The sequence below is a fragment of the Macaca thibetana genome, chromosome 11 (genome assembly GCF_024542745.1).
Source record: "Macaca thibetana thibetana isolate TM-01 chromosome 11, ASM2454274v1, whole genome shotgun sequence".
Classification (NCBI taxonomy): Eukaryota; Metazoa; Chordata; class Mammalia; order Primates; family Cercopithecidae; genus Macaca; species Macaca thibetana.
The window spans coordinates 118613928-118638794 of NC_065588.1; the positions used below are offsets into that span (position 1 = coordinate 118613928).

Here is a 24867-nt window from a genome sequence, read left to right on the forward strand (position 1 = left end):
TGCCAACTCGGAAAACGGAAGCTACCGGGTTGGGGTTCTACCTCGCTTGGCCCTAGTGTCCACCTCTTTCTTCTACCCCGGTGGTGGTTCAGATTCTCGCCAAGACCCAGGGCGCATTTCAGAACCTGGTCACTCCAGGAGTCGTCCGGCGCTGAAAAGCGATTTTAAAGATCTGGAGTAGACCGGGCGCGGTGGCTTACGCCTGTAATCCCAGCACTTTAAGAGGCCGAGGTAGGAGTGATAGCTTGAGGCCGGGAGTCCGAGACCAGCCTGGGCCGACTTCGTCTCAAACAACAACAACAACAACAAACCAACCAACCAACCAACCAAACAAAACATTGACTCTCTCTTGTCCCTTTTAAAAATCGCGAATTTTTATTTGCAGCAAAGGTACTTGCTGTAAGATGATATCTTAAGGCCAAATTTGGATAGAAAAAAAAAAAAACATTTTTTTTGAGACGGTCTCACCCTGTCGCCCAGGCTGGAGTGCAGTGACGTGATCATAGCTCACTGCAGCCTCTACCTCCCGGGCTCAAGTGATCCTCCCACCTCAGCGCCGGAGTAGCTGCAAGCACGCCACCCACTGCTCAAATATTTTAAATTATAGCAGTCAGAAGGTTCTTAGCTTTGCACTAATCAAGGCTGTTTTGATTTGTGAGCTAAAATGTATGAGTATGGTGAGGAGTCGAGGGAATCTTGAGTGGACTTTTTTTGGGGGGGGAGGGGGTAATCCCTTCCTAACAGACTTTTACAGCGATGTGGCATTTCACACAAAACAGTATTGCTTCTGGAATCCAGGTCCCACCACTTGCCTCAGTAAAATTACTGTACCTCAGTAAAATCATGTTACCTCTGAGTTGTAGTGAGGACCAAAGAGGACATGAATTTCATCGTGTAGTCCACGTGAGAGGCTTAGCTGGGTGCCTGGAACTTAATTGCTCAATAAATTATTAATATTAGTAGAATATATGCGTTTCAATACTTTGGGGGTGGAAATGGGCTTTTTGGGATCTGGTCAAAGATGAAAATTTCCTTGAGTGCATAGCTTACCTTTTTTTGAGACGGAGTCTTGCTCTGTCACCCCGGCTGGAGTGCAGTGGCACAATCTCGGCTCACTGCAACCTCTGCCTCCTGAGTTCAAGCAATTCTCCTGCCTCAGCCTCCCGAGTAGCTGGGACTACAGGCATGTGCCACCACGCCTGGCTAATTTTTTGTATATTTTTAGTAGAGACGGGGTTTGACCGTGTTAGCCAGGATGGTCTCAATCTCCTGACCTCGTGATTCGCCCACCTTGGCCTCCCAAAGTGCTGAGATTACAGGTGTGAGCCACCACGCCCAGCCCCCAAATTTTTTTTCTTTTTTTTTGGTGAGATGGAGTCTCGCTGTCGCCCAGGCTTCAGTGCAGTGGTGCAATCTCGGCTCACTGCAATCTCCGCCTCCCGGGTTCACGCCATTCTCCTGCCTCAGCCTCCCAAGTAGCTGGGACTACAGGCGCCCACCACCACACCCAGCTAATTTTTTATATTTATTGTAGAGATGGGGTTTCACCGTGTTAGCCAGGATGGTCTTGATCTCCTGACCTCGTGATCTGCCCACCTCTGCCTCCCAAAGTGCTGGGATTACAGGCGTGAGCCGCCGCGCCCAGCCAGCCACCAATTTCTTAAAAACCATTTAGTAACAAGACTGCAGTAGAAATTGCTATATGACTGTATAGGGTTTGATCATTTGAAGTAAAACCATTATGACAAACCTGAGAATATCAGTTTACTACCATTAGCAAAAAAGAATAGCCCTTTATTGGCTGGGCAAGTACAGCTCACACCTGTACTCCCAACACTGTAGGAGGCTGTGGTGGGAGGATCGCTTGAACCCAGGAGTTCAAAACCAGCCTGGGCAACATAGGGAGACTCACTCTCTACAAAAAAATTAAAAAATTAGCCAGGCGTTGTAATCCCAGCACTTTGGGAGGCCAAGGTGGGCGGATCACGGTCAGGAGATCGAGACCATCCTGGCTAACATGGTGAAACCCCGTCTCCACTAAAAATACAAAAAACTAACTGGGCGTGGTGGCAGATGCCTATAGTCCCAGCTACTGGGGAGGCTGAGGCAGGAAAATGGCGTCAACCCAGGAGGCGGAGCTTGCAGTGAGCTGAGATTGAGCCACTGCAGTCCAGCCTGGGAGACAGAGCAAGACTCCGTCTCGGGGAAAAAAAAAAAAAATTGGCAAGGTGTGGTGGCACTTGCCTGTAGTCCTAGCTACTTCAGTGGTTGAGGCGAGAGGATTGGTTGAGCCCAGGAGTTGGAGGCTGCAGCAATCCACAGCCTGGGCAACAGAGTGAGACCCTGTCTCAAACAAAACCAAACCCACAAAACAAAAACGAATAACCATTTATTAAAGTAGATACAAAACACTTGTTTGGCCAAATTTTAATACTGCTTTACATGTTTTCTGTTTGTGAAACAATTTGTATTACATTTATAACCAAAAATTTCAACTGGTAACAGATTTAATATTCACTGTCAAACACACAGTTGATCATCTTGAGGGGAAAATACATCAAAGGCATATATACAATTATAGAAGTTCTTATTGTACATGTGGCATGGAAGATACATTTTATTCCTTTTTACATATTCTAGAAGACATTCAAATGAAGATAAATAGATTCAAACTGGTCGATAAACTGTTCTGGTGCTTTGAGGTCCTTCATTTTCTTTTTTGTGATAAGAAAATCCAAAATTATTAATGTTGAATTTCTCATCGTACATTCATCTAAAAACAGTAAAAAAACTTGTAAAGGAAGATTGTAGACTGGTTAATTTAGGCGTTTTATACTGGCTTATTGTTAACTGACTGCTGGGGATACCTGCTAGAGAAGGAAACAAAATTGGAGAAAATTCCTCCAGTTATTTAAATCTGTTTAAGAAATAAAAGGAAAACAAACAAATGAAAATGTTGCAAAGCCGCATGATGCTATGTCTGGCCTAGTCCGTTATGTCCTAATGATCATTTTAAGTGTTTTCTTTTTCAAAAAGGTAAATATCCAAAAAGAAAGACACATTGTGTATGTTTTTTTCCCAAAATATAGATTTTTAAAAAATATATACATATAATATATAGAAGCTGAAATTATGGAAAACTAATAAACAAAACACCACAGTAGATTAAGTGGGTGCAGCATATAGATTATCAAATGTCCCCACAGCAGTTTGGGGGCTTTCCCCTCCCTTTACCTGCTTCATGATTTTATAATCACACCTAAGTATTATCAAGCCTGAAACAAAGGCACTACTGATAACAGGTAGTGCAAAGAGCTCAGATATTTCTTTGAATAAGAATAAAATAAATGAGTAGATGAAAATGCAAAATGGCACATTTTTTCAACTCATTCCAGTGTCAAAGCTTAACCAAAAAATCTAAATATACAAATGCAGCCTGGAAATATTTTAGTGCAAATATGAAAAGTAACGGCATAATTTAAAGTTACTTAAATAAGGTATTATAAGGGTAGGGATTTTTCTATGAGGTCTAGGGACAATAAATGTAATGGCATCTGGTGCAATGTCTTCAAACTTGAAAATCAAGAAAACAAAATTTGAGGTGAAAACTCACCTACTAAATATTTATTCTTCTAACTCATAAGGGGAGACTAAAGGGCAATTTGTTGAAGATCAAAATATTTTCCTAGATTTGCTGATGGGGTAAAAAATACCATGAGTTCTCTTGGAGTCTGCACACACAATGCTGGTGTTACGCTGTGTCAGTGCGAGTGCATCTGAGAGAGCCGTGTCCTCCACTTGAGGCTTCATCAGAAGGTCTCGTCGTCATTGCAGTTGGTGGCCCAGTGTCCAAACATCTCACAGATTTCACAGTATGGGCGCTCCTCACCCCGACTGCCATGGTGTGTGGAATGGGGAGGGTCCTCTGACATCTGTGCCTGGGTAGGACAATCCTCTGTATCGTGGAGATCAAAGCAGTCACAAATGTCACAGAAGAGGCGAGGTTTCTTCTTGGACTGTTTCTCCTGATCATCGCTACAAATGTCAATGTGTGAAATCAGAAAATGAGTAAGAAGAAACTGAAGAGACAAGAACACTTGCAAAGAATTTAAAAAATTAAGCATGAACTAACTATGGTCAAGTCTGTGAGCCTCCAATATAAGTAGTACATTATTCCACATTTAAAGTTTTTTTGTTTGTTTGATTTTTTGAGATGCAGTCTCACTCTGTCACCCAGGCTGGAGTGCAGTGGCATGATCTTGGCTTACTGCAACCTCCGCCTCCTGGGTGCAAGCAATTCTCCTGCTTCAGCCTCCTGAGTAGCTGGGATTACAGGCGCGCACCACCCCCGTCAGCTAATTTTTTTGTATTTTTAGTAGAGATGGGGTTTTGCCAGGTTAGCCAAGTTGGTCTCGAACTCCTGACCCTAGGTGATCTGCCCACCTCGGCCTCCCAAAGTGCTGGGATCACAGGTGTGGCCACCATGCCAGCCTCACTTTTAAAATTTTCACATCAAACCATTTGTAGTCTCCTCTCACTCACTTGCCAGATTTACGGAAATCTATTTATGGCAAAGGAACCGCAAAACAATTGGTTTTTTTTGTTGCGTCTTTTTACAATCCCCTAGAGAAGCTGATTTTAAAAACATATTTATTTTGATGAAACTAAGGTTCCAATCAATATGGCTTTTTTTGAGACAAGGTCTTGCTCTGTCACTCAGGTTGGAGTACAGTGGCACAATCTTGGCTGACTGCAACCTCCACCTCCAAGGCTCAAGCAGTTCTCCTGCCTCAGCCTCCCAAGTAGCTCGGATTACAGGCATGCGCCACTATACCTGGCTAACTTTTGTATTTTTTGTAGAGACGAGGTTTCACTATGTTGGCCAGGCTGGTCTCGAACTCCTGACCTTAAGTGATCTGCCCGCCTTGGCCTCCCAAAGTGCTGGGATTACAGCAATCAGTATGTCTTCATATGAAATACCTGTCATAATTGTTCAGGTCATCCCCGTTCCCATTCAGGGCTGCTTCTGACATCATTTCCACCTTCATCTTGAGGTCTTGATTCTTCCTTTGAAGGTCCACTATTACTGAATTTAGGAAATCAATCTGATTTGTTAAAAAAAAAAAAAAAGATGTGTAAAATGTCAAGAATATATATAAGCTGAAGCATCAAGAAGTCATGAAGTTTATACCTTTAAGCTCTGGCGGCAAAATGTGCAGAAGGGGCCAACAGTGGCTATTAGGAACCCATGCTTTTCACTCTCCCCAAGGACAGGCATGCTGAGATTGTGTGAGTAAAGAGCTGAACTTAAATGAGGCTATGTCTAGGTGGTAAGACTATGGCAGTTTCTTTTACCCCCTCATACCTTTCAGATTTCTTCAAATGTTCCTGAGTAGATGCTATTTTATATTTAAAAAAACATTTAAATTACACTTCATTAAATGTTTCTAGGTATAACATGGGTAAAACTTCATTTCTTTTTGAGGCAAATGAAATTATTCTTTTTTTTTTTTTTCTCGCTCTGTTTTCTAGGCTGGAGTGCAGCGTCAGGATCTCAGCTCACTGCAGCCTCTGTCTTTTGGGTTCAAGCGATTCTCCTGTCTCAGCCTCCTGAATAGCTGGGATTACAGGTACGTGCTACCATGCCTGTCTGATTTTTGTAGTTTTAGTAGAAACAGGGTTTCACTATGTTGGCCAGGCCAGGTGTCAAACTCCTGACCTCAGGTGATCCGCCCGCCTCGGCCTCCCAAAGTGCTGGGAATACAGGAGTGAGCCACTGTGCTGGGCCATGAAATTATTTATTTATTTATGAGACGGAGTCTTGCTCTGTTGCCCAGGCTGGAGTGCAATGGCTCGATCTTGGCTCACTGCAACTTCTGCCTCCCAGGTTCAAGTGATTCTCCTGCCTCAGCCTCCCTAGTAGCTGAGACTACAGGCATGCGCCACCACACCTGGCTAATTTTTCTATTTTTAATAGAGACGGGGTTTCCTCATATTGTCCAGACTGGTCTCAAACTTCTGACCTCGTGATCCGCCAGTCTTGGCCTCTCAAAGTGCTGGGATTACAGGCATGAGCCACCGCGCCCAGATGAAATTATTCCTAAACATCTAAGTCTGTGGGTTGGTGGAGTGCTATTGGTTCATGAAAAACTATAAGAAACATTTTTTTTTAATAGGAAAAATCTTGCATTCTCCAAAAGTCATAATCTTACATTTCTGAATATATGGGCACAAGTTTGTTTTCATTCTACCACATAAAAAATATTGGCCGGGCACAGTGGCTCACGCCTGTAATCCCAACACTTTGGGAGGCCGAGGCACGCAGATCACCTGAGGTCGGGAGTTCAAGACCAACATGGCCAACATAGTGATACCCTGTCTCTAGTAAAAATACAAAAATGAGCCAGGTGTGGTGGTGTATGCCTGTAGTCCCACCTACTCAGGAGGCTGAGGCTGGAGAATCGCTTGAACCCAGGAGGCGGATGTTGTAGTGAGCCATGACTACACCACTGCACTCCAGCCTGGGCAACAGAGCAAGACTCCATCTCAGATAAATACACACACACACACACACACACACACACACACACACACACACACACACAGCATAAAAAGGTTAGTTCTTCCATTAAACTCTACAATACATCCAGGATTTTTCTTTTCTGTAGATTTGAAAAAGTCACATGGAAATTTCCTTCAGACTGTCATTTATCAACTGACTGGTAATGGTGGAGCAATAAGTAAACATGTCCTCAGGGAAAATGAAGAAAGCTAAAGCTCCCTCCCAACCGAGGAGAGACAGCCGAGCACGCCAACTAGGCGGTGTTCAGGTACCACCCAGAGGGCGAGCACCTGTGCCAAGAGCCCTGGGGCAGCAGGGACAACAAGATGGCCAACAGGAGGGACTGCTCTTGTCCTGAACATTTCCTTTCAAACGAAGGGCATTTTGACTTAAAAACAAAAAATTTCTTTCTCCTGCAAATAATAAAAACATCTCATTTCTCTAAATTGAAAGAACCCACTTTATAATATTTAAAATATATATAGATATACACATACATATATACATAAATATTTTACTTTTTAAAGAAATATTTGGTCTTTTTCTCCTGCTGGGGAGTTATGAAGCAAAGTTAGCAGTCACTGCAGTCCTTCTCTGCAGCATATCCCAGCATCATGGAGGCCACCTATGAAGGCAGACCTACTGAGTCTATCTTCACTTCTCAAAGTGCATTTTCTAAGTCATCATCATGTGAAGAGCTCCATTTGAGGAAGAAGAAAAAGCCACAATACGGATGTAAGTATAGTGGGAAACTCTACACACACACACACACACACACACACACACACGTGTGCACGCAAATTAGGAAACATGAAACGAACCATTTGCTGATGGGAAGAAAAGTGTTGTCAGCAGCAGATGAAACAGACCGAAGCAGAAAGGAAGGGGGAAGAGAAGACACTGTTAGTTATTAAGCCCGGTAGACATACAAAGAGGACAATGCTAATCCATGGGAAGTTTGTACAATGTTGAATCGTTTCATGCCCCTCAAGGGAGGTGTCTGGCAACTAAAACCTCAAGGTGAGTTTTTCTTTTATTTAAAAATAAAATGTGGCTTTTGTACTTTTGAATTTTGAACATGACTAATACATACAAAATATATTATTAAAATTAAAAGATGGATGTTTGTTGCTGTATACAATTATATTTCCAAATACAGAATAGTTTGCCTTTATATAATCCCTTTCTACAAATTTTTGTCTGTTTTGAGACAGGGCCTTGCTCTGTCACCCAGGCTGGAGTGCCCATGTTGCGCAGGCTGGTCTTGGGCTCGAGTGGTCTGCCTACCTTGGCCTACAAAAGTGCTGGGATTGCAGCTGTGAGCTGCTGTGCCCGGGCCCCCCACCCCACCTTTTTTTTTTTTTTCTGAGACAGGTTCTTCCTTTGTCAGTGAGGCCTAAGTGCAGTGGCATGATGATGGCTCACTGCAGCCTCAACCTTCTGGACTCAAGTGATCCTCCTGCCTCAGCTTCTGGGGTAACTAGGACTACAGGAGCATGTCACCATGCCTCAGTAATTTTATTTTATTTATTTATTTATTTATTTTTTTTGAGACGGAGTCTCGGTCTGTCGCCCAGGCTGGAGTGCAGTGGCCGGATCTCAGCTCACTGCAAGCTCTGCCTCCCGGGTTCACGCCATTCTCCTGCCTCAGCCTCCCGAGTAGCTGGGACTACAGGCGCCCGCCGCCTCGCCCGGCTAGTTTTTTGTATTTTTTAGTAGAGACGGGGTTTCACTGGGTTAGCCAGGATGGTCTCGATCTCCTGACCTCGTGATCCGCCCGTCTCGGCCTCCCAAAGTGCTGGGATTACAGGCTTGAGCCACCGCGCCCGGCCAGTAATTTTATTTTTTATAGAGATAAGGTCTTGCCATTGTTGCTCAGGCTGGTCTCGATCTTCTGATCTCAAGCAGTCCGCTTGCCACAGCCTTCCAAAGAGCTGGAATCATAGGCGTGAGCCCCTGCACCTGACCCAGGCCCTTAACATTTTTTTTAATTAATTAATTGTTTTGAGACAGGGTCTTGCTCTGTCACCCAGGCTGCAGGCTTTTTTTTTTTTTTTTTTTTTTTTTTTTTTTAGAGATGAGGTCTCGCTATGTCCAGGTTGGTCTCAAACTTTTGAGCTCAAGCAATCATTGCACCTTGGCCTCCCAAAGTGCTGGAATTACAGGGATGAGCCACCATTCCTGGCCTAATCCCATTTTTAGTTTAAAACTAAAGTTGTTTTGTTAATTTTTGCTTTAAGAGACTGAGTTTTCAAGAAATCAGTCTTTTTAAGGTTAAGATGAGTAACCCTTTGACAGAGCAATTCTACTTCTAGGAATTCATGTTGCAGAAATACAAATACGTAAAATGATAGCTGCCCAAGATAATTCCTTACAGCATTGTTTATAATACACCCAAAGGATCAGAAACATCCCAAGGGTCATTGTCAACCAATAGGGAACTGACTAAATTATAGTAAATCCACGTAATGGAACACTACATAGCTATAAAAAAGATAAGTGCAGAACGGTTTATGTAGAGTATGCCATTATCTACGTTACAAAAGGGAGGGAAGACTGTATTAGTGTTGGCTTATATACACATTTTTAAAAAATCTCTGAAAAGGAAAGACACTAATAACAGTAATTAACTGTTTGCAGGGTTGAGAACTGAGCAGAAGAGAGAGAAGGTTTGGATATTTAATGTATATATGTTTAATTCTGTTTAATGTTTGGACTAGAGGAATGTATTACCCATTCAAAAGACTAAATGATACAAAAGGCATCAAATGAGAAGGAAAATAAACCAAAAGACTCAATGATTTTGAAAAATAGCAAGAAAGCAAAGCAATAAGGCAGGAACATTACCTGACTCTCCTGGGCTCTTTCATCCTCGTCTGCCTGAGTGTCCGTATTACCTTGTATTTGAGAAAAAAAAAAAAAAAGTGGAGGGAGAAGAGATGTATATTTTTAATCACAATCTAAACTGCAGGGAAAGGGCCTGTGTTCAAAACTCATTTTCCTGTGGACTTCCCAGATGCACCACTTTGAGCACATGTGGATGAGTTCCTGTCCCCTTGCAGGACCCTACAGGGTCTCACAGACACCAGCCCTGCCCTTCACGTCGTGCTCTCCCTCAGGCCTGCTGACTCCTGGGTAAGAATGCCTGTCACATCCATCTGAATGTACACAGGCAATCCACCCTTCTTCACCAAAGGGACCACCTCTTCTCCTGCACTGCTGTGTGCTTTAAGACCCCCCAGTCTGGATGGCAGCAGGCAGTCATCGTCGTAGGTTTGTGACAACATTGACAGACCACAAGAAGGCCCAGGAATAGGGACGGCAGGCACGTGGGGTTAGCCCTCGATTGATTAAGTAGTGGAAGACCCTGAGGAGAGTCAGGGTCAGGGCAGCACGAGAGCTGTCTTCGAAGAGCATCTCTACTAGAAAGGGCTCCTCGGGAGGAAGCGCGGTGCACAGAGCAGCACTGGGCAGGCGTCCTTTACCTGAGGAGCTGCTGAGCTGCCTCTTGTTTTCTTTGAGTTGAAGCTCCAAGTTCTTTACCTTGAGCTCAAGCTTCACCTTATCAGACTCTAGAGTCTGAACAACTGAATGCAAGGACTTGGCAGAGGCGTTTTCTCCCCTGAGCACTGTGACCTGAAACACAGTTGTTGAGCTGAGGCTGGGCGTTCGAACAAAGGGAGGCAGCGTGAAAGCTCGCGCACCCTGTGTGGTACTCTACCTCATTTCTCAGTTTCTCCAGCTCGGCATCCTTCTCTGTGAGCAAGGCACTAGTGATGCTGATGGATTTCTGCAAGGAAGCTTTCTCTTCATCTGCGTCTTTTATGAACTTGGATTCTCTAAAAGACCAAAGAGTTAAAAGTTCCACAAATCAACCGAAAGACTGGTCAGTGTACAAGTGTTCTTGGACAAACATATCATTAACGTTAGTTAATGTAAAAAAATATATATATATATAAAACACAGGGAAGTTTTATAGGGAGTTAAGGCTATTATGCTCACAAAATTTTACTTGAAATTTTACTTACTGTGAGGGGAGAAAAAGTTTACCTATGCATAGACATGCCAGAGTCTGCATATGATTGTATCCATTTGAACTTAAAGAAACAAGTTAATAAATTTGGAAGAGGTAGAATTAAAAAAGAAAAACCGGTTGCACCCTCCCCAATATTCTACTAAAATCTAACCCCGAGTTGAATTTTGTTAATTCTTGAATAAATTATTACCAAGCAATAATAACAATTAAAATACACACATGCAAAGCAGTTATACAGATGTCATGCAGAGCAGCTTTATGCTGGAAATATCAATTGGTTCTCACTAATTTCAGTAACTTTTTTAGCAAGTTCCAAGAATGGGTGTTTAAGATGTTATGGGCCAAAACAGTAGTAAAGATGATTATTATTACTCAAACTGAAGGATTATTACTTTCCAGCCATAGACTCTGAAGAGGACATTAAATTAGCTCATAGAAATTAGTGGTAATTCCATAAAGGCTAGAACAGAAAATGTTACAATGGTTTTCTCAGGTGCAGAATGAAAGCATGGGGAGCCTGGAAGGAGGAGCTCAGAACGCCTGGTTATGTTCTCAGCCTGACTCAGTACTTGGTTATCAGCAGAGGGCAGGGGTGAGGCCATTAATGAGTGGGCTGTGGGAGTGGGAAGAAAAAGGGAAAGATGAAGGAGGAACAGGGAGGGACGCAGGACACAGTGAAAAAGCCCAAAGAGCAGGCTAGCATGTGTTTCCATATGTGTACCTATTTAAAGTTGTGGGTTTTTTTTTTTTTTTTTTTTTTTGACAGAGTCTCGCTCTGGTGCCCAGGCTGGAGTGCAGTGGCGTGATCTCTGCTCACTGCAACCACCGCCTCCTGGGTTCAAGCGATTCTCCTGCCTCAGCCTCCCGAGTAGCTGGGATTACAGGTGCACACCACCATGTCTGGCTAATTTTTGTATTTTCAGTAGAGATGGGGGTTTCACCATGTTGACCAGGCTGTTCTCAAACTCCTGACCTCAAGTGATCTGTGCACCTCAGCCTCACAAAGTGCTGGGATTACAGGCTCCCACCACCAGGCCCAGCTAATTTTTGTATTTTTAGTAGAGTCCGGGTTTCACCATGTTGGCCAGGCTGGTCTCAAACTACTGACCTCAGATGATCTGCCCACCTTGGTCTCCCAAAGTGCTGGGATTACAGGTGTGAGCCACTGTGCCTGGCCATACTTAAAGTTTTGTTATAAAAACTTGCATTTTAAAATGCCAAGGTCATTAAAGAGAAGAGAATGCTGAGAAACTGTCACATACAGAGGAGACGAAGGAGATATGACAACGAACTGCAAGGCAGGATCCTAGTTTGGATGCTGGAACACAAAAGGACATTAGTGAGAAAACTGGTGAAATCTGAATGAAGTCCCTTGTTTCAGTTGAGAGTATGCTGCTCATGGTAATTTCTTAGTTTTTTGATAACTGTGCCAGGGCTGTGTAGGATGTTCAATTAGGGGCATCTGGGGGAAGGTCTATGAGAACTGGATGCACTATGTTTGCAACTCTTCTGGAAATCTGAAATTATTTTACAATAAAACGTTTTTAAGCGACAGGCAGTGTGAAACACGAGAGGAAAATGACAAAAATACTTTAGGAAAAACAAAACTGGAGAAAAATTTCCTAGGCTAGGCCACAAGCCATACAACCTAAGATACTGCATTAGCAGAGACAATCATCAGTGAGCGGTCATAACCTTCACAAGAAGTCAAATCACACCTGCTGCTATTCCAAGGAACTGGGAAAATGCAGAGGATGTACTGGTTGTCTGTTTTGGAACCAACTGGAGGAACAGGAAACTGAGGCCCAGGTTAGAAACGGCAGAATGTATGTCTGGTTAGTGAGACCCAAGATATCCGGCACACAAGTTACAGAAATCTCATGACTTATGGCAAATTGAAACTCTACACAAAGATGAAAATATAAGTGTTGTATTTATCTCATTGTGTGGCTTACACTTACACTCCAGAATGAGAAGTAGTAAGAAAAGAATCTGAGACAGAAATTTCTTGAATTAAAAACCCCAACATTACTCACGCACTGGAAACGGGTGGGCATCAGTGCAGGTAAATTACTAAGCTAGTAACACCTTGTTAGGACATAGGCTCTTGCTTAGGTTAAAACAGCAACTTAAATGAAAGGAATGTACAGGCGCTTTTTGCCATCTGGGAAGTAAAAATATCTGATGTCATCCAAAAATGCAATAAAGCCTGGGTTTCAGCTAGGCACGGTGTCTCATGCCTGTCACCCCAGCACTCTGGGAGGCAAAGGCAGGAGGATCGTTTGAGGCCAGGAGTTCGAGACCAGCCTGGCTGACACAGTGAGACCCTCGCCTCTACAAAAACTTAAAAAAAAAAAAAAAAAAAATAGCTAGGCATCGCAGCGCATGCCTGTTGTCCCAGCTACTAGGGAAGCTGAAGCGGGAGGATCGCTTGAGCCCAGGAGCTTGAGGTTGTAGTGAGCTGTGATAGTGCCACTGCACTCCAGTCTGGGCAACAGAGCAAGACTCCGTCTAAAAAAAAAAAAAATTCCCGGGTTTCTTATGTTTCTATTAAACGCATTTAGTAATTGATTGTGTTGTAAAAATGATTTCCAGAGCTTCACTTGCTATAAATCCAACTCAAATTTGAAAAATGTAATTTTAAATGTTTTTACTAAAAAAATACCAGGATTTGGGGTTGTCAAGAAGAGATTTAGATTTCCCTATAATCGGGACTCTATTTGGCCAAGATCCCACAGATGCTCAGTGCTGGGGAGGAATAAACAAACCTCCAGCTGGCAGAAGGAAAAAGGGACAGGTGTCCTTCTTGGGGGCCACCAAACAGACTCTGCTCATAATCACATACACACACAACCTCTCAGTCTGGCTGCTTTCTAAGGAGATGGCTGCCAGAATGTTTCTTATACAAGTTACCAACACGTGCATGGTTAAGAAATCTGACTTGTGATTTATATACCAGATGACAGGGTAAGTAGACTCTGGCAGCTCATCTTTGCGACCCATCGTCATCGCTAGCTTCTTAAGCCATCTCTAAGCCCCAATTCCACCGTGCAAACCACCAGGAGGGGCGAAAATAAACCATCGTTTATGCCAACATTACTGATATCTGAGTCACAAATTGTATTAAGCCATTAGCTGGAATGACTTGGTATTACCAAAAAAAAAAAAAAAAAATCAAGAAGGGAAAATAAACATAATATGAAAGAAGGGATAGAGGGACCAGAAATCTCTCTCTCTCCATCTCCCAAGGGAACATTTTATCTAGATTCTTTCCTTACTACTTATATAAGAAATAAATTCCAGTAATGAAGCAAATACCTTAAAGTGTTACTGGGCAAGCTTTAAAAATGCAAGATAACAAGAACCAAATATTAGAACCATGAAGAGAAATGCAAATACAGTAAGGAGACTAAATTTGCACTGAAGTTATTTGCTGTACACAGATATAAAAAGGAAATATATGTGTGTGTGTGTGTGTGTGTATATATATATATATACTGCTGAGAATATTTTACAAAACAAAAGCAAGACACAGAGGGACAAAGGCAGCCAAAAAATATATACAACAATTTGGTTTACTAAAAATATATGAAATTTATTTATTATAACGTGGATAGACTTTCTTTAGTCTTACCATTAAAGACACACAGATATAGCAAAGGAAGCAAGAGTAGGAAAGGGAAAAGAGAGGGGTGAAATGAGCATTGGTAAGTAGCGCAAGCTCGGAGACAGTCAGACAGTTAGCAACCCACAGTGAGCCGGATGAGCTGAAGTAGCACGGGACCTCTTCAGAATTTGGGGGCTTTATTGTCAAACCAGTTTTCACTCCTAACAGAAGTACTGCATGGGCACTGACAGGATGCATTCTGACTCCAAAAATCCATGCCTTGTGCTTTGGCTTTGGAGCCCCTTCTTTGACACGAAAAAGCCTGGAGAAGGGAGCGAAACCAAACCAGCTCCCGAATCTGCATCAGGCTTCAGAGGCACAGATGAACAGACCCCCCCAGCTCTGGCAATTAGAGCAATGCGAGGCATACCCTGCTTTACCCATTAGACTCTTAGAGCCTGTTTTAAAAGGCTTGCCCAACTGGAGAGTTTTTCAAAGAAATAATTACATTTTTATGCTTGGGGAAAAATTTTTACTACATATTGCTTGCAACTCGGTGTTTAAAGTTAAAAAAAAAAAAAAAAAAACACAGCAAATAAAGAAAGGTTCTACTAATTTCTTTCTGTCTTTCTTTCTTTTATTTTTTGAGAGTCTTGCTCTGTTGCCCAGGCTGAAGTGCAGTGGTGCAATCTCGGCTCACTGTAACCTCTGCCTCCTGAGTTCAAGCAACTCTCCTGCCTCAGCCTCCTGAGTGGCTGAGATTCCAGGCACGTGCCACCACACCCAGCTAATTTTTGTATTTTTAGTAGAGATGGGGTTTCACCATGTTGGCCAGGCTGGTCTTGAACTCCTGACCTCAGGTGATCCTCCCAAAGCACTGGGATTACAGGTGTAAGCCACCGTGCCCAGCCAGATTCTACTAACTTCTTAATGATAACCAGTTTAATCCTACAGTTGGGAGTAACGTCTGCACTTGAATATCGTGACCATTTGGCCAAAGTGATTCTATTACTCTCTTAACTATGTATATTTAATGACCACTTCTGAATTCAAGTGTTGACTAAGCTCTCAGTTCTTGCATGACCAACTACATTTCAAATACTTCACAATGTAAGTATTTGCAAGGCTTTTTAAATTAATAGTATATTGTTCTTTTTGGTACTCAATGGTTGATACATTTATTTAATCATTACACACAGATCTACATATGAATCCTTCATCAAACTGACTTTTAGAAGGCATCCCAACTATTAGCTAAAATACATTTACATACAGGTTTCTAAAATAGCGATAACTTTCCATAAGCATTAATTAACAAACAAACAAAAAACACTTTTACATATGAGAAACTAGGAGTGAAATTTTCACTCCCAGAAAAAGTTATCTTTATCTATAATTTCTGATGAAAATTAAGAGTGATTTTCAAGAGACATTCCCCTAAACATTGAGGACATAAAACAGGAACAGAGAGAAGTAGGAGAGAACTTCACAGCCCCCAAATTTGTTCCTTTTTTTTTTTTTTTTTTTTTTTTTTTTTTTTGAGACGGAGTTTTGCTCTTGCTGCCCAGGCTGGAGTGCAATGGCGCGATCTCAGTGCACTGCAACCTCTGCATCCCGGGTTCAAGCGATTCTCCTGCCTCAGCCTCCTGAGTAGCTGGGATTACAGGCGCCCGTCACTACGCCGGCTATTTTTGTATTTTTAGTAGAGACGGGGTTTCACCATGTTGGCCAGGCTGGTCTCGAACTACTGACCTCAGGTGATCCACCTGCCTTGGCCTCCCAAAGTGTTGGGATTACAGGCGTGAGACACTGCGCCTGGCCATATTCCATCTTTTTAAGCCATGAAAAACGTCCTATGCCTAACCGTATTTTGAAAGGCATGTAATTTAAAGTTACATAAGGACTTTATCATTAAGTACGTCATATTTTTTAAAAAATATATATACATAATAAATAAATAAATAAATAAAAAGCTGAAAAATTCACTGAGAAGAGAACCAGCATAAAAATCTGATGACCTGAGTCTTTAGCCTGCACCTATCTTTTATTAGTCCTGAGTTCTCGGCCAACTTGCCTAACTTTTTGAGTTTTAGTTTCATCGTTTTATGTATTTATTTTATTTTAGAGACAGAGTCTCGCTATGTTGCCCAGGCTAGAGTACAGAAGCTCTTCTCAGGCATGATCAGAGTGCACTACAGCACTGAAAACCTGTGCTCAAGTGATCCTCTCACCTCAGGCTCCTGAGTAGCTGGGACTACAGGCATGTGCCACCATGTCCAGCTAATTTCATCATTTGAAAATGCAAGCTCCACCATTATATTTCACTGGGTTGTTTTGAGATGAGATCAATTTGTGAATTATGAAGTGCTACATAAATGTAGGGAGACACCAGTCTTTTTTTTTTTTTTTTTTTTTTTTTTTGAGACGGAGTCTCGCTCTGTCACCCAGGCTGGAGTGCTGTGGCCAGATCTCAGCTCACTGCAAGCTCCGCCTCCCGGGTTCCCGCCATTCTCCTGCCTCAGCCTCCCGAGTAGCCGGGACTACAGGCGCCCGCCACCTCGCCCGGCTAGTTTTTTTTTGTATTTTTTAGTAGAGACGGGGTTTCACCGTGTTAGCCAGGATGGTCTCGATCTCCTGACCTCGTGATCCGCCCGTCTCGGCCTCCCAAAGTGCTGGGATTACAGGCTTGAGCCACCGCGCCCGGCCATCTTTTTTTTTTTTTTTTTTTTTTTTTTTTGAGACGGAGTCTTGCTCTGTCACCAGGCTGGAGTGCAGTGGCACGATCTCGGCTTACTACAACCTCCACCTCCTGAGTTCAGGCAATTCTCCCACCTCAGCCCCCCGAGTAGCTGGGACTACAGGCATGTGCCACCATGCCCAGCTAACTTTTGTATTTTTAGTAGAGATAGGGCTTCACCTTTCACCATGTTGGCCAGGATGGTCTCGATCTCTTGACTTTGTGATCCACCCGCCTCGGCCTCCCAAAGTGCTGGGATTACAGGTGTGAGCCACTGCGCCCGGCCTAATTTTTGTATTTTTAGTAGAGACTGGGTTTCACTATTTTGCCAGGCTGGTCTTGAACTCCTGACCTCAAGTGATCCACCCGACTTGGCCTCCCAAAGTGCTGGGATTACAGGTGTGAGCCACAGCGCCTGACCTCTTTTTTTTTTTTTTTTTAAATGAAGACACAGTCTCACCATGTTGCCCAGGCTGGTCTCGAACTCTCATGCTCAAGTGATCCTCCCTCTTTGGCCTCCCAAACTGCTGGGGTTACAGGCATGAACCACCTTGCCCGGTCACAGCTCCCTTGCCAGAATGCTACAGGAACAAGTCCTATTTATTTTTCCACATGTCCTTGATAACTCCTTACATAAGGGTTTAAAAATAAATAAATAAAAACCTTATTTATGTAAAATTAAATACCCTGAGGCCCACAGAGACAGAATGGTGCCTGTAAACAGGAATGAGGTTTAGGCACAGCAAACTAGGCATCACTTTTCAAGGTCCCTGGAGAACATCTGGCTGGGCTGAGAATCATTGGTCATGCTATTCTTTAAGGTTTGTTTCTAGTTTTAGTTGTAGTTTTGTTTCTAATAAGCAAAAAAGCACATCACTATTGTGATATGCACCCATTTAGTATTCTGCAGCAACTGCTGGACAGGCTGTGGTTCTCAGCAGTAGCACCCACTAAACCTGCTTGGCACCGTGTAAAGCACATTCTCTAAACAAAAAACGCACATTTTAAAAGATCAGACAGGCCAGGTGCAATGGCTCACGCCTGTAATCCCAACATTTTGGGAGGCTGAGGTGGATGGATCACGAGGTCAGGAGTTAGAGACCAGCCTGGCCAAGAGGGTGAAACCCTGTCTCTACTAAAAATACAAAAATTAACCGGGCGTGGTGGTGCACGCCTGTAATCCCAGCTACTTGGGAGGCTGAGGCAGGAGAATTGCTTGAACCTGGGAGGTGGAGGTTGCAGTGAGAGCCGAGATCATGCCACTGCACTCCAGCCTGGGTGACAGAGCAAGACTCTGTCTCAAAAAAAGAATTAGACAAAAACTTATCAGGGGCATGGCAGTGGTGAAACACACAAGCATTCTGAGTATAAACACCACCTTAGGGAAATTTCATTAAGTATTTCTAAATTTAAAAAAAGGAAAGGTAGCCTGGGCAACATAAAGAGACCTTGTCACTATAAAACAATTTTTAACTGGGCACGGTGGCTCCCACACCTGTAATCCCAATACTTTGGGAGGCTGAGGCGGGCAGATCACAGGGTCAGGAGATCGAGACCATCGTGGCTAACATGGTGAAACCCCATCTCTACTAAAAATACAAAAAATTAGCCGGGCATGGTGGCGGGCACCTGTAGTCCCAGCTGCTCAGGAGGCTAAGGCAGGAGAATGGCGTGAACCCGGGAGGCAGAGCTTGCAGTGAGCCGAGATTGCGCCACTGCACTCCAGCCTGGGTGACAGAGAGAGACTCCATCTCAAAAAAAAAAAAAAAAACTTAAAAGCCGGGTGCGGTGGCTCACGTCTGTAATCCCAGCACTTTGGGAGGCCGAGGCAGGTGGATCACAAGGTCAGGAGATTGAGACCATCCTGGCTAACACGGTGAAACCCGCCTCTACTAAAACCACAAAAATTTAGCTGGGTGTGGTGGTGGGCACCTGTAGTCCCAGCTACTCAGGAGAGGGAGGCAGGAGAATCGCTTGAACCCAGGAGGCAGAGGTTGCAGTGAGCCGAGATCGCGCCACTGCACTCCAGCCTGGGCCACAGAGTGAGACTCCCTCTCAAACAAACAAAAAATTAGCCAGGTGTGGTCACGCATGCATGCCTATAGTCCCAGCTACTTGGGAGGCTGAGAGGTGGGAAGATCAATTGAGCCCAGGAGATTGAGGCTGCAATAAGCCATGATTGAGCCACTGTACTCCAACCAGGGCGACAGAGCAAGACCATGTCTTGAAAAAAAATAAATTTAAAAAAGAAAATGCAGGCCGGGCACGGTGGCTCAAGCCTGTAATCCCAGTCCTTTGGGAGGCCGAGACGGGTGGATCACGAGGTCAGGAGATCGAGACGATCCTGGTTAATACGGTGAAACCCCGTCTCTACTAAAAAGTACAAAAAACTAGCCGAGCGAGGTGGCGGGCGCCTGTAGTCCCAGCTACTTGGGAGGCTGAGGCAGGAGAATGGCGTGAACCCGGGAGGCGGAGCTTGCAGTGAGCTGAGATCCGGCCACTGCACTCCAGCCTGGGCGACAGAGCGAGACTCCGTCTCAAAAAAAAAAAAAAGAAAAGAAAATGCATCCCTGGACCAAGGCCTAAGGTCCTTTAGAATGTGGCTAATGGAATCCAAATAGCTAAATCTAAATAAATAAATAAAACCCTCAACTCCTAAGCAACTGCCATGCTGGCAGAGGAGACAATGCTGCGTAAAACACACACCTCAGTAGGTTGGTGGGGAAACCTGCTCTGCCCTGACGAGTGGGAATAAAATACTTCATGAGAGCATGGAGAAATTACTGGTTATGCTACTGTTTAAGGTTTGTTTTTATTTCTAGTTTTGTTTCTAACAAAAAGCACATCACTGTTGTGATATGTACCCATTCTGTAGCGCCCGCTGGACAGACTGTGGTTCTCAGCAGTAGCACCCCCTAAACTTGCTTGGCACTGTGTAGCACAGACATTCTCTAAACAAAAACTGCACGTTTTAAAAGAGCAGACAAAGACTTATCAGCTTATAGAAGCAACAGGCTTCTGTACAATTATTTCTGTGGGCCGTGTTCTTCCTTACTGGAAAATACTGAAAAAGTTATCCTAGTTTTTAATTTGAGTATCATTTGACTATCATGGGAGAGTAAGTAAAAGCCTTTTTTTTTTTTTTTTTTTTTTTTTTTTTTTTGAGACGGAGTCTCGCTCTGTCGCCCAGGCTGGAGTGCAGTGGTGCGATCTCAGCTCACTGCAAGCTCCGCCTCCCGGGTTCACGCCATTCTCCTGCCTCAGCCTCCCGAGTAGCTGGGACTACAGGCGCCCGCCACCTCGCCCGGCTAGTTTTTTGTATTTTTTAGTAGAGACGGGGTTTCACCGTGTTAGCCAGGATGGTCTCGATCTCCTGACCTCGTGATCCGCCCACCTCGGCCTCCCAAAGTGCTGGGATTACAGGTGTGAGCCACCGCGCCCGGCGTAAAAGCCTTTTAAAGCAAATAGAAACTTTTTTTTTTTTTTTTTTTTTTTGAGACGGAGTCTCACTCTGTACCCCAGCCTGGAGTGCAGTGGCCAGATCTCGGCTCATGACCTCATGATCCGCCCATCTCGGCCTCCCAAAGTGCTGGGATTACAGGCTTGAGCCACCGCGCCCGGCAATAGAAACATTTAAAATGACATTACCCATTATTAGTGAACATTAAAATTTTTATATAATTGAAATCAGTATTTACATCCAGATCAATAACTATATGTAAGACTCTAGTATTTTTAGTTACTGAAACTAGGAGATAACAGTGGTGTAACATGAGACAATCTGATTTTAGATCACTTGTGAGTGAAAGCAACTGAACATGGCTTACAAATAAAACTACTGTGAAACTTCTGCAAATGAATTTTCTTTTTTTTTTGAGACGGAGTCTCGCACTGTTGCCAGGCTGGAGTGCAGTGGCGCTATGTTGGCTCACTGCAACCTCCGCCTCCCAGGCTCAAGCGATTCTCCTGCCTCAGCCTCGCAAGTAGTTGAGATTATAGGCGCCCGCCACTATGCCCGGCTAATTTTTTGTATTTTTAGTAGAGATGGGGTTTCACTATGTTGGTCAGGCTGGTGTCGAACTCCTCGTGATCCGCCAGCCTTGGCCTCCCAAAGTTCTGGGATTACAGGTGTGAGCCACTGTGCCTAGCCCTGCAAATGGATTTTCATATTTTGTCAATTACAAGTACCAAACTATCACAATGCCATTTTCCGAATATAAGAAGGTCACTTGTTTTCTGCTATAAGTTACCACACATACCATGTTCTGACATCTTATTAAACACATACACATACAACAGTAAACAGAAACCTTACCTTTTTTTCATTTCTAACAACTGATTATTGAGCACAGATCTTTCTTCTTCCAGCTAGGAAAAAAACATAAAAAACTTTCGTTCATAACCAGGCCACAGAGAGGCATATTTTTCATCCCACATGTCATCCCCCAGGTTCCAGGATACCTAAAGCCACTGGCTTTCCTCACCAGCAATGAAGAGTAGCAAGTGGTCACTCTATCGCAGGATATTGTTATTAATATATAAATCACTTATGACCTCAGTAACTCCCCCTCCTCAGGGATCTGAGAGTTTAAAATATTAAATAATAACACCTTGAACACAACAAAGCACCACATCTTAAGTATTCAAAAATTTTTTTTTTTTTTTTGATACGGAGTCCCACACTGTCGCCCAGGCTGAAGTGCAGTGGCACAATCTCTGCTCATTGCAAGTTCCACTTCCCGGGTTCACGCCATTCTCCTGCCTCAGCCTCCTGAGTGGCTGGGACCACAGGCGCCCGCCACCATGCCCAGCCAATGTTTTGTATTTTTAGTAGAGATGGGGTTTCACTGCGTTAGCCAGGATGGTCTCGATCTCCTGACCTCGTGATCCGCCTGCCGGCCTCCCAAAGTGCTGGGATTACAGGCACAAGCCACCGCTCCCGGCCAGCATTCAAAAATGTTAATTGGCCAGGCGCAGTGACTCACACCTGTAATCTCAGCACTTTGGCGGGGCCAAAGTGGGCAGATCACCTGAGGTCAGGAGGTTGAGCCCAGCCTGACCAACATGGTGAAAGCCCATCTCTACTAAAAATATAAAAATTAGCCGGTGTGGTGGTGTATGCCTATGATCCCAGCTACTAGGGAGGCTGAGGCAGGAGAATGGCGTGAACCCGGGAGGCGGAGCTTGTAGTGAGCTGAGATCGAGCCACTACACTCCAGCCTGGGCGACAGAGCGAGACTCCGTCTCAAAAAAAAAGATTGTTAAATGAGTGAGTAAAGCTCCACTGCTAACATTCTAGTTCCTCTACTTAAACCGCAAAGGTCAAGTGTCACTAAATGGCAGAGGTTAGGAGCAGGCTACCTACTCTCTATGGGCCTCAATTTACTCATCCATCAATTCAACACACATTCACTGAATGGTTACTATATTCAAGCATTATTCAAGTATTTGTTTCTCACGTATAAAACAAAGAGGTTACAAAAGAATTTCCAGTGGTTCTTTATTATCCCATGAAGGATAAAAAACAAAAGATTCAGGTAGTTAATCTTGTGAAGGAAGAATCATCTCTGCCTCCAACTTGCACTACCCAGTTTGGCCAAATACCACCAGTTTCAACTCACACTGTTTTTTTTGTTTTTGTTTTGATACAGAGTCTTGCTCTGTTGCTGAGGCTGGAGTGCGGTGGTACAATCTTGGCTCACTGCAACCTCCGTTTCCCAGGTTCAAGTGATTCTCCTGCTTCAGTCTCCCAAGTAGCTGGGATTACAAGTGCCTACCACCATGCCCAGCTAATGTTTGTATTTTTAGTAGACAGGGTTTTGCCATGTTGGCCAGGCTGCACACTGTTAATTTTTTAAATAAGGGTAAAAAACTCTTATATGTTTTTCTTAAATAAAAATATAACAGCAAAGATTATGTAATGGTTTCCAACAGCCTAGCATTTAAGTTACCAGCTCACTCTACATAGTTATAGTCATTATTAGTTATGTTCATGCTTTGCTATAAGGTCTTACTTTTAAAATTCTTAAATATACATAACACATGTTCTGAACATAAATATCCCTTTACCATGAAATCTATAGAGGTTAACATAGTTTTATAGACTCTTTGATGTCCTAGCCCATTAAGATATATGTTTTTTCTGCATGACTAATTCACAGAAATATTTAGAAATTTTTAGAATGAAAGGAAGAAAAAGAGTGGGAGGCAAACTTTTAAAAACTGAAATGAGAAAGAGAACATCTGGAGAGTGGGATATGGAGATGAGAAGGGTTTTCATTTTGGTCTTTATGCCCTTTGTACAGTTTATATTTATTCTTTAAAGAAGGAATCTGTTTTAGTTTTAAAACTTAAAAGTTAAAAAAAATGAATACTTAAAACTGGAAAATTTTTACAATGAATATACAAATGGACAAAGAGCATGGCAGATAATTCACAAAACAGAAAATAAAAATCATTAATGAACATTTGAAAAATCATTCAACCCTACAAACACACAATACACAAAGATTCTCCCTCTTTCTCAGAGGGTCCATGTGCCTGAACTTCCTAGGAAGAGATGTTTGCTATTTATTATACTGATCTTTATAGAAAACAATGTTTTTCTTCTTCTGGTCCAGGATTATTACCCAATCTAGGAGATAACAAGCTGCATCTAGCAGTTTTCTTTTTTTCTTTTTTTTTTAAAGACAGCGTTTTACTCTTGTTGCCCAGGCTGTAGTGCAATGGCACGATCTCACCTCACTGCAACCTCCGCCTCCTGGATTCATGTGATTCTCCTGCCTCAGTCTCCTAAGCAGCTGGGATTACAGGCACCACCATGCCTGGCTAGTTTTTCATATTTTTAGTAGAGACAGGGTTTCACTATGTTGACCAGGCTGGTCTCAAACTCCTGATCTCAGGTGATCCACCCGCCTCAGCCTCCCAAAGTGTTGGGATTACAGGTGTCAGCTCCCGCACCAGGCCCTTCTTTTCTTTTTTTCTGAGATGGAGTCTCACTCTGTCACCTAGGCTGGAGTCCAGTGGCGCGATCTTGGCTCACTGCAACCTCTGCCTCCCAGGTTCAAGCGATTCTCCTGTCTCAGCCTCCCGAAGAGCAAGGATTACAGGCGTGTGCCACCACACCCAGCTAACTTTTGTATTTTTAGTAGAGATGGGGTTTCACCATGTTGGACGGCCTGGTGTCGAACTCCTGACCTCAGGTGATCCACCTGCCATGGCCTCCCAAACTGCTGGGATTACAGGTGTGAGCCACCGCACCCAGCCAGTTCCTCCAGTTCCTCATTCTTGCCTTGTATTTTGTGGCCTTGACCGTTTTGAAGAGTAGAAGCCAGTTATTTTGTAGAGTATCAGTTTGGATTCGTCTGATGTTTCCATGTGATTAGAGTCAAATCATGCACTTTTTGGCAGAAATACCACAGAAGTAATCCTGTGTCCTTCTCAGTAGATGATATCAGGAGGTACACACTGTTAATTTTTGGTGAGGTTAACTTCGGTCACTTGGTTAAGAAGGAAGTATCTTCCATGTTTCTCCACTGGAAAGATACTATTTTTTTCTTTGTAATCAATATGTATTTTGGGGGGATACATTTTGAAACTATGTAAATATCCTGTTATTCAACAAACTTTTACCTACTTATTTTAGCAAAGATTGATGATTCTTGCCTGAAAAAATTATTACCATGCTGGTTACCATATGGTGATTGTATGATTCCATCATTCCATCCATTAAATATTTATTAGTTGGCCTTCTACCATCAGGAAGGGCTTTCATTTTCCATCCATCCATCCATCCATCCATCCATCCATCCATCCATCCATCCATCCATCCAAGACAGAGTCTCGCTCTGTCACCCAGGCTGGAGTGCAGGGATGCAATCTCGGCTCACTGCAACCTCCACTTCCCAGGTTCAAGCAATTCTCAT

General features: G+C 43.4%; 1 protein-coding gene across 5 annotated transcripts in view; it reads right to left on the bottom strand.

The window, feature by feature from the left end:
* Positions 1-2376: 2376 nt before the first annotated feature.
* The window catches only part of CLIP1 (CAP-Gly domain containing linker protein 1), a 111013-nt gene continuing 88522 nt past the window's right edge, over positions 2377-24867 (bottom strand). For all 5 annotated transcript variants that reach the window (XM_050747832.1, XM_050747827.1, XM_050747831.1 and 2 more), the window contains 6 exons: positions 21258-21310; positions 10284-10401; positions 10048-10198; positions 9410-9459; positions 4981-5105; positions 2377-4035 (listed from right to left, as the gene is read on the bottom strand). In XM_050747832.1, the coding sequence (XP_050603789.1) occupies positions 3810-4035; positions 4981-5105; positions 9410-9459; positions 10048-10198; positions 10284-10401; positions 21258-21310 (723 nt within the window). In that variant the 3' untranslated portion in view covers positions 2377-3809. The remainder of the gene's footprint in view (positions 4036-4980; positions 5106-9409; positions 9460-10047; positions 10199-10283; positions 10402-21257; positions 21311-24867) is intronic.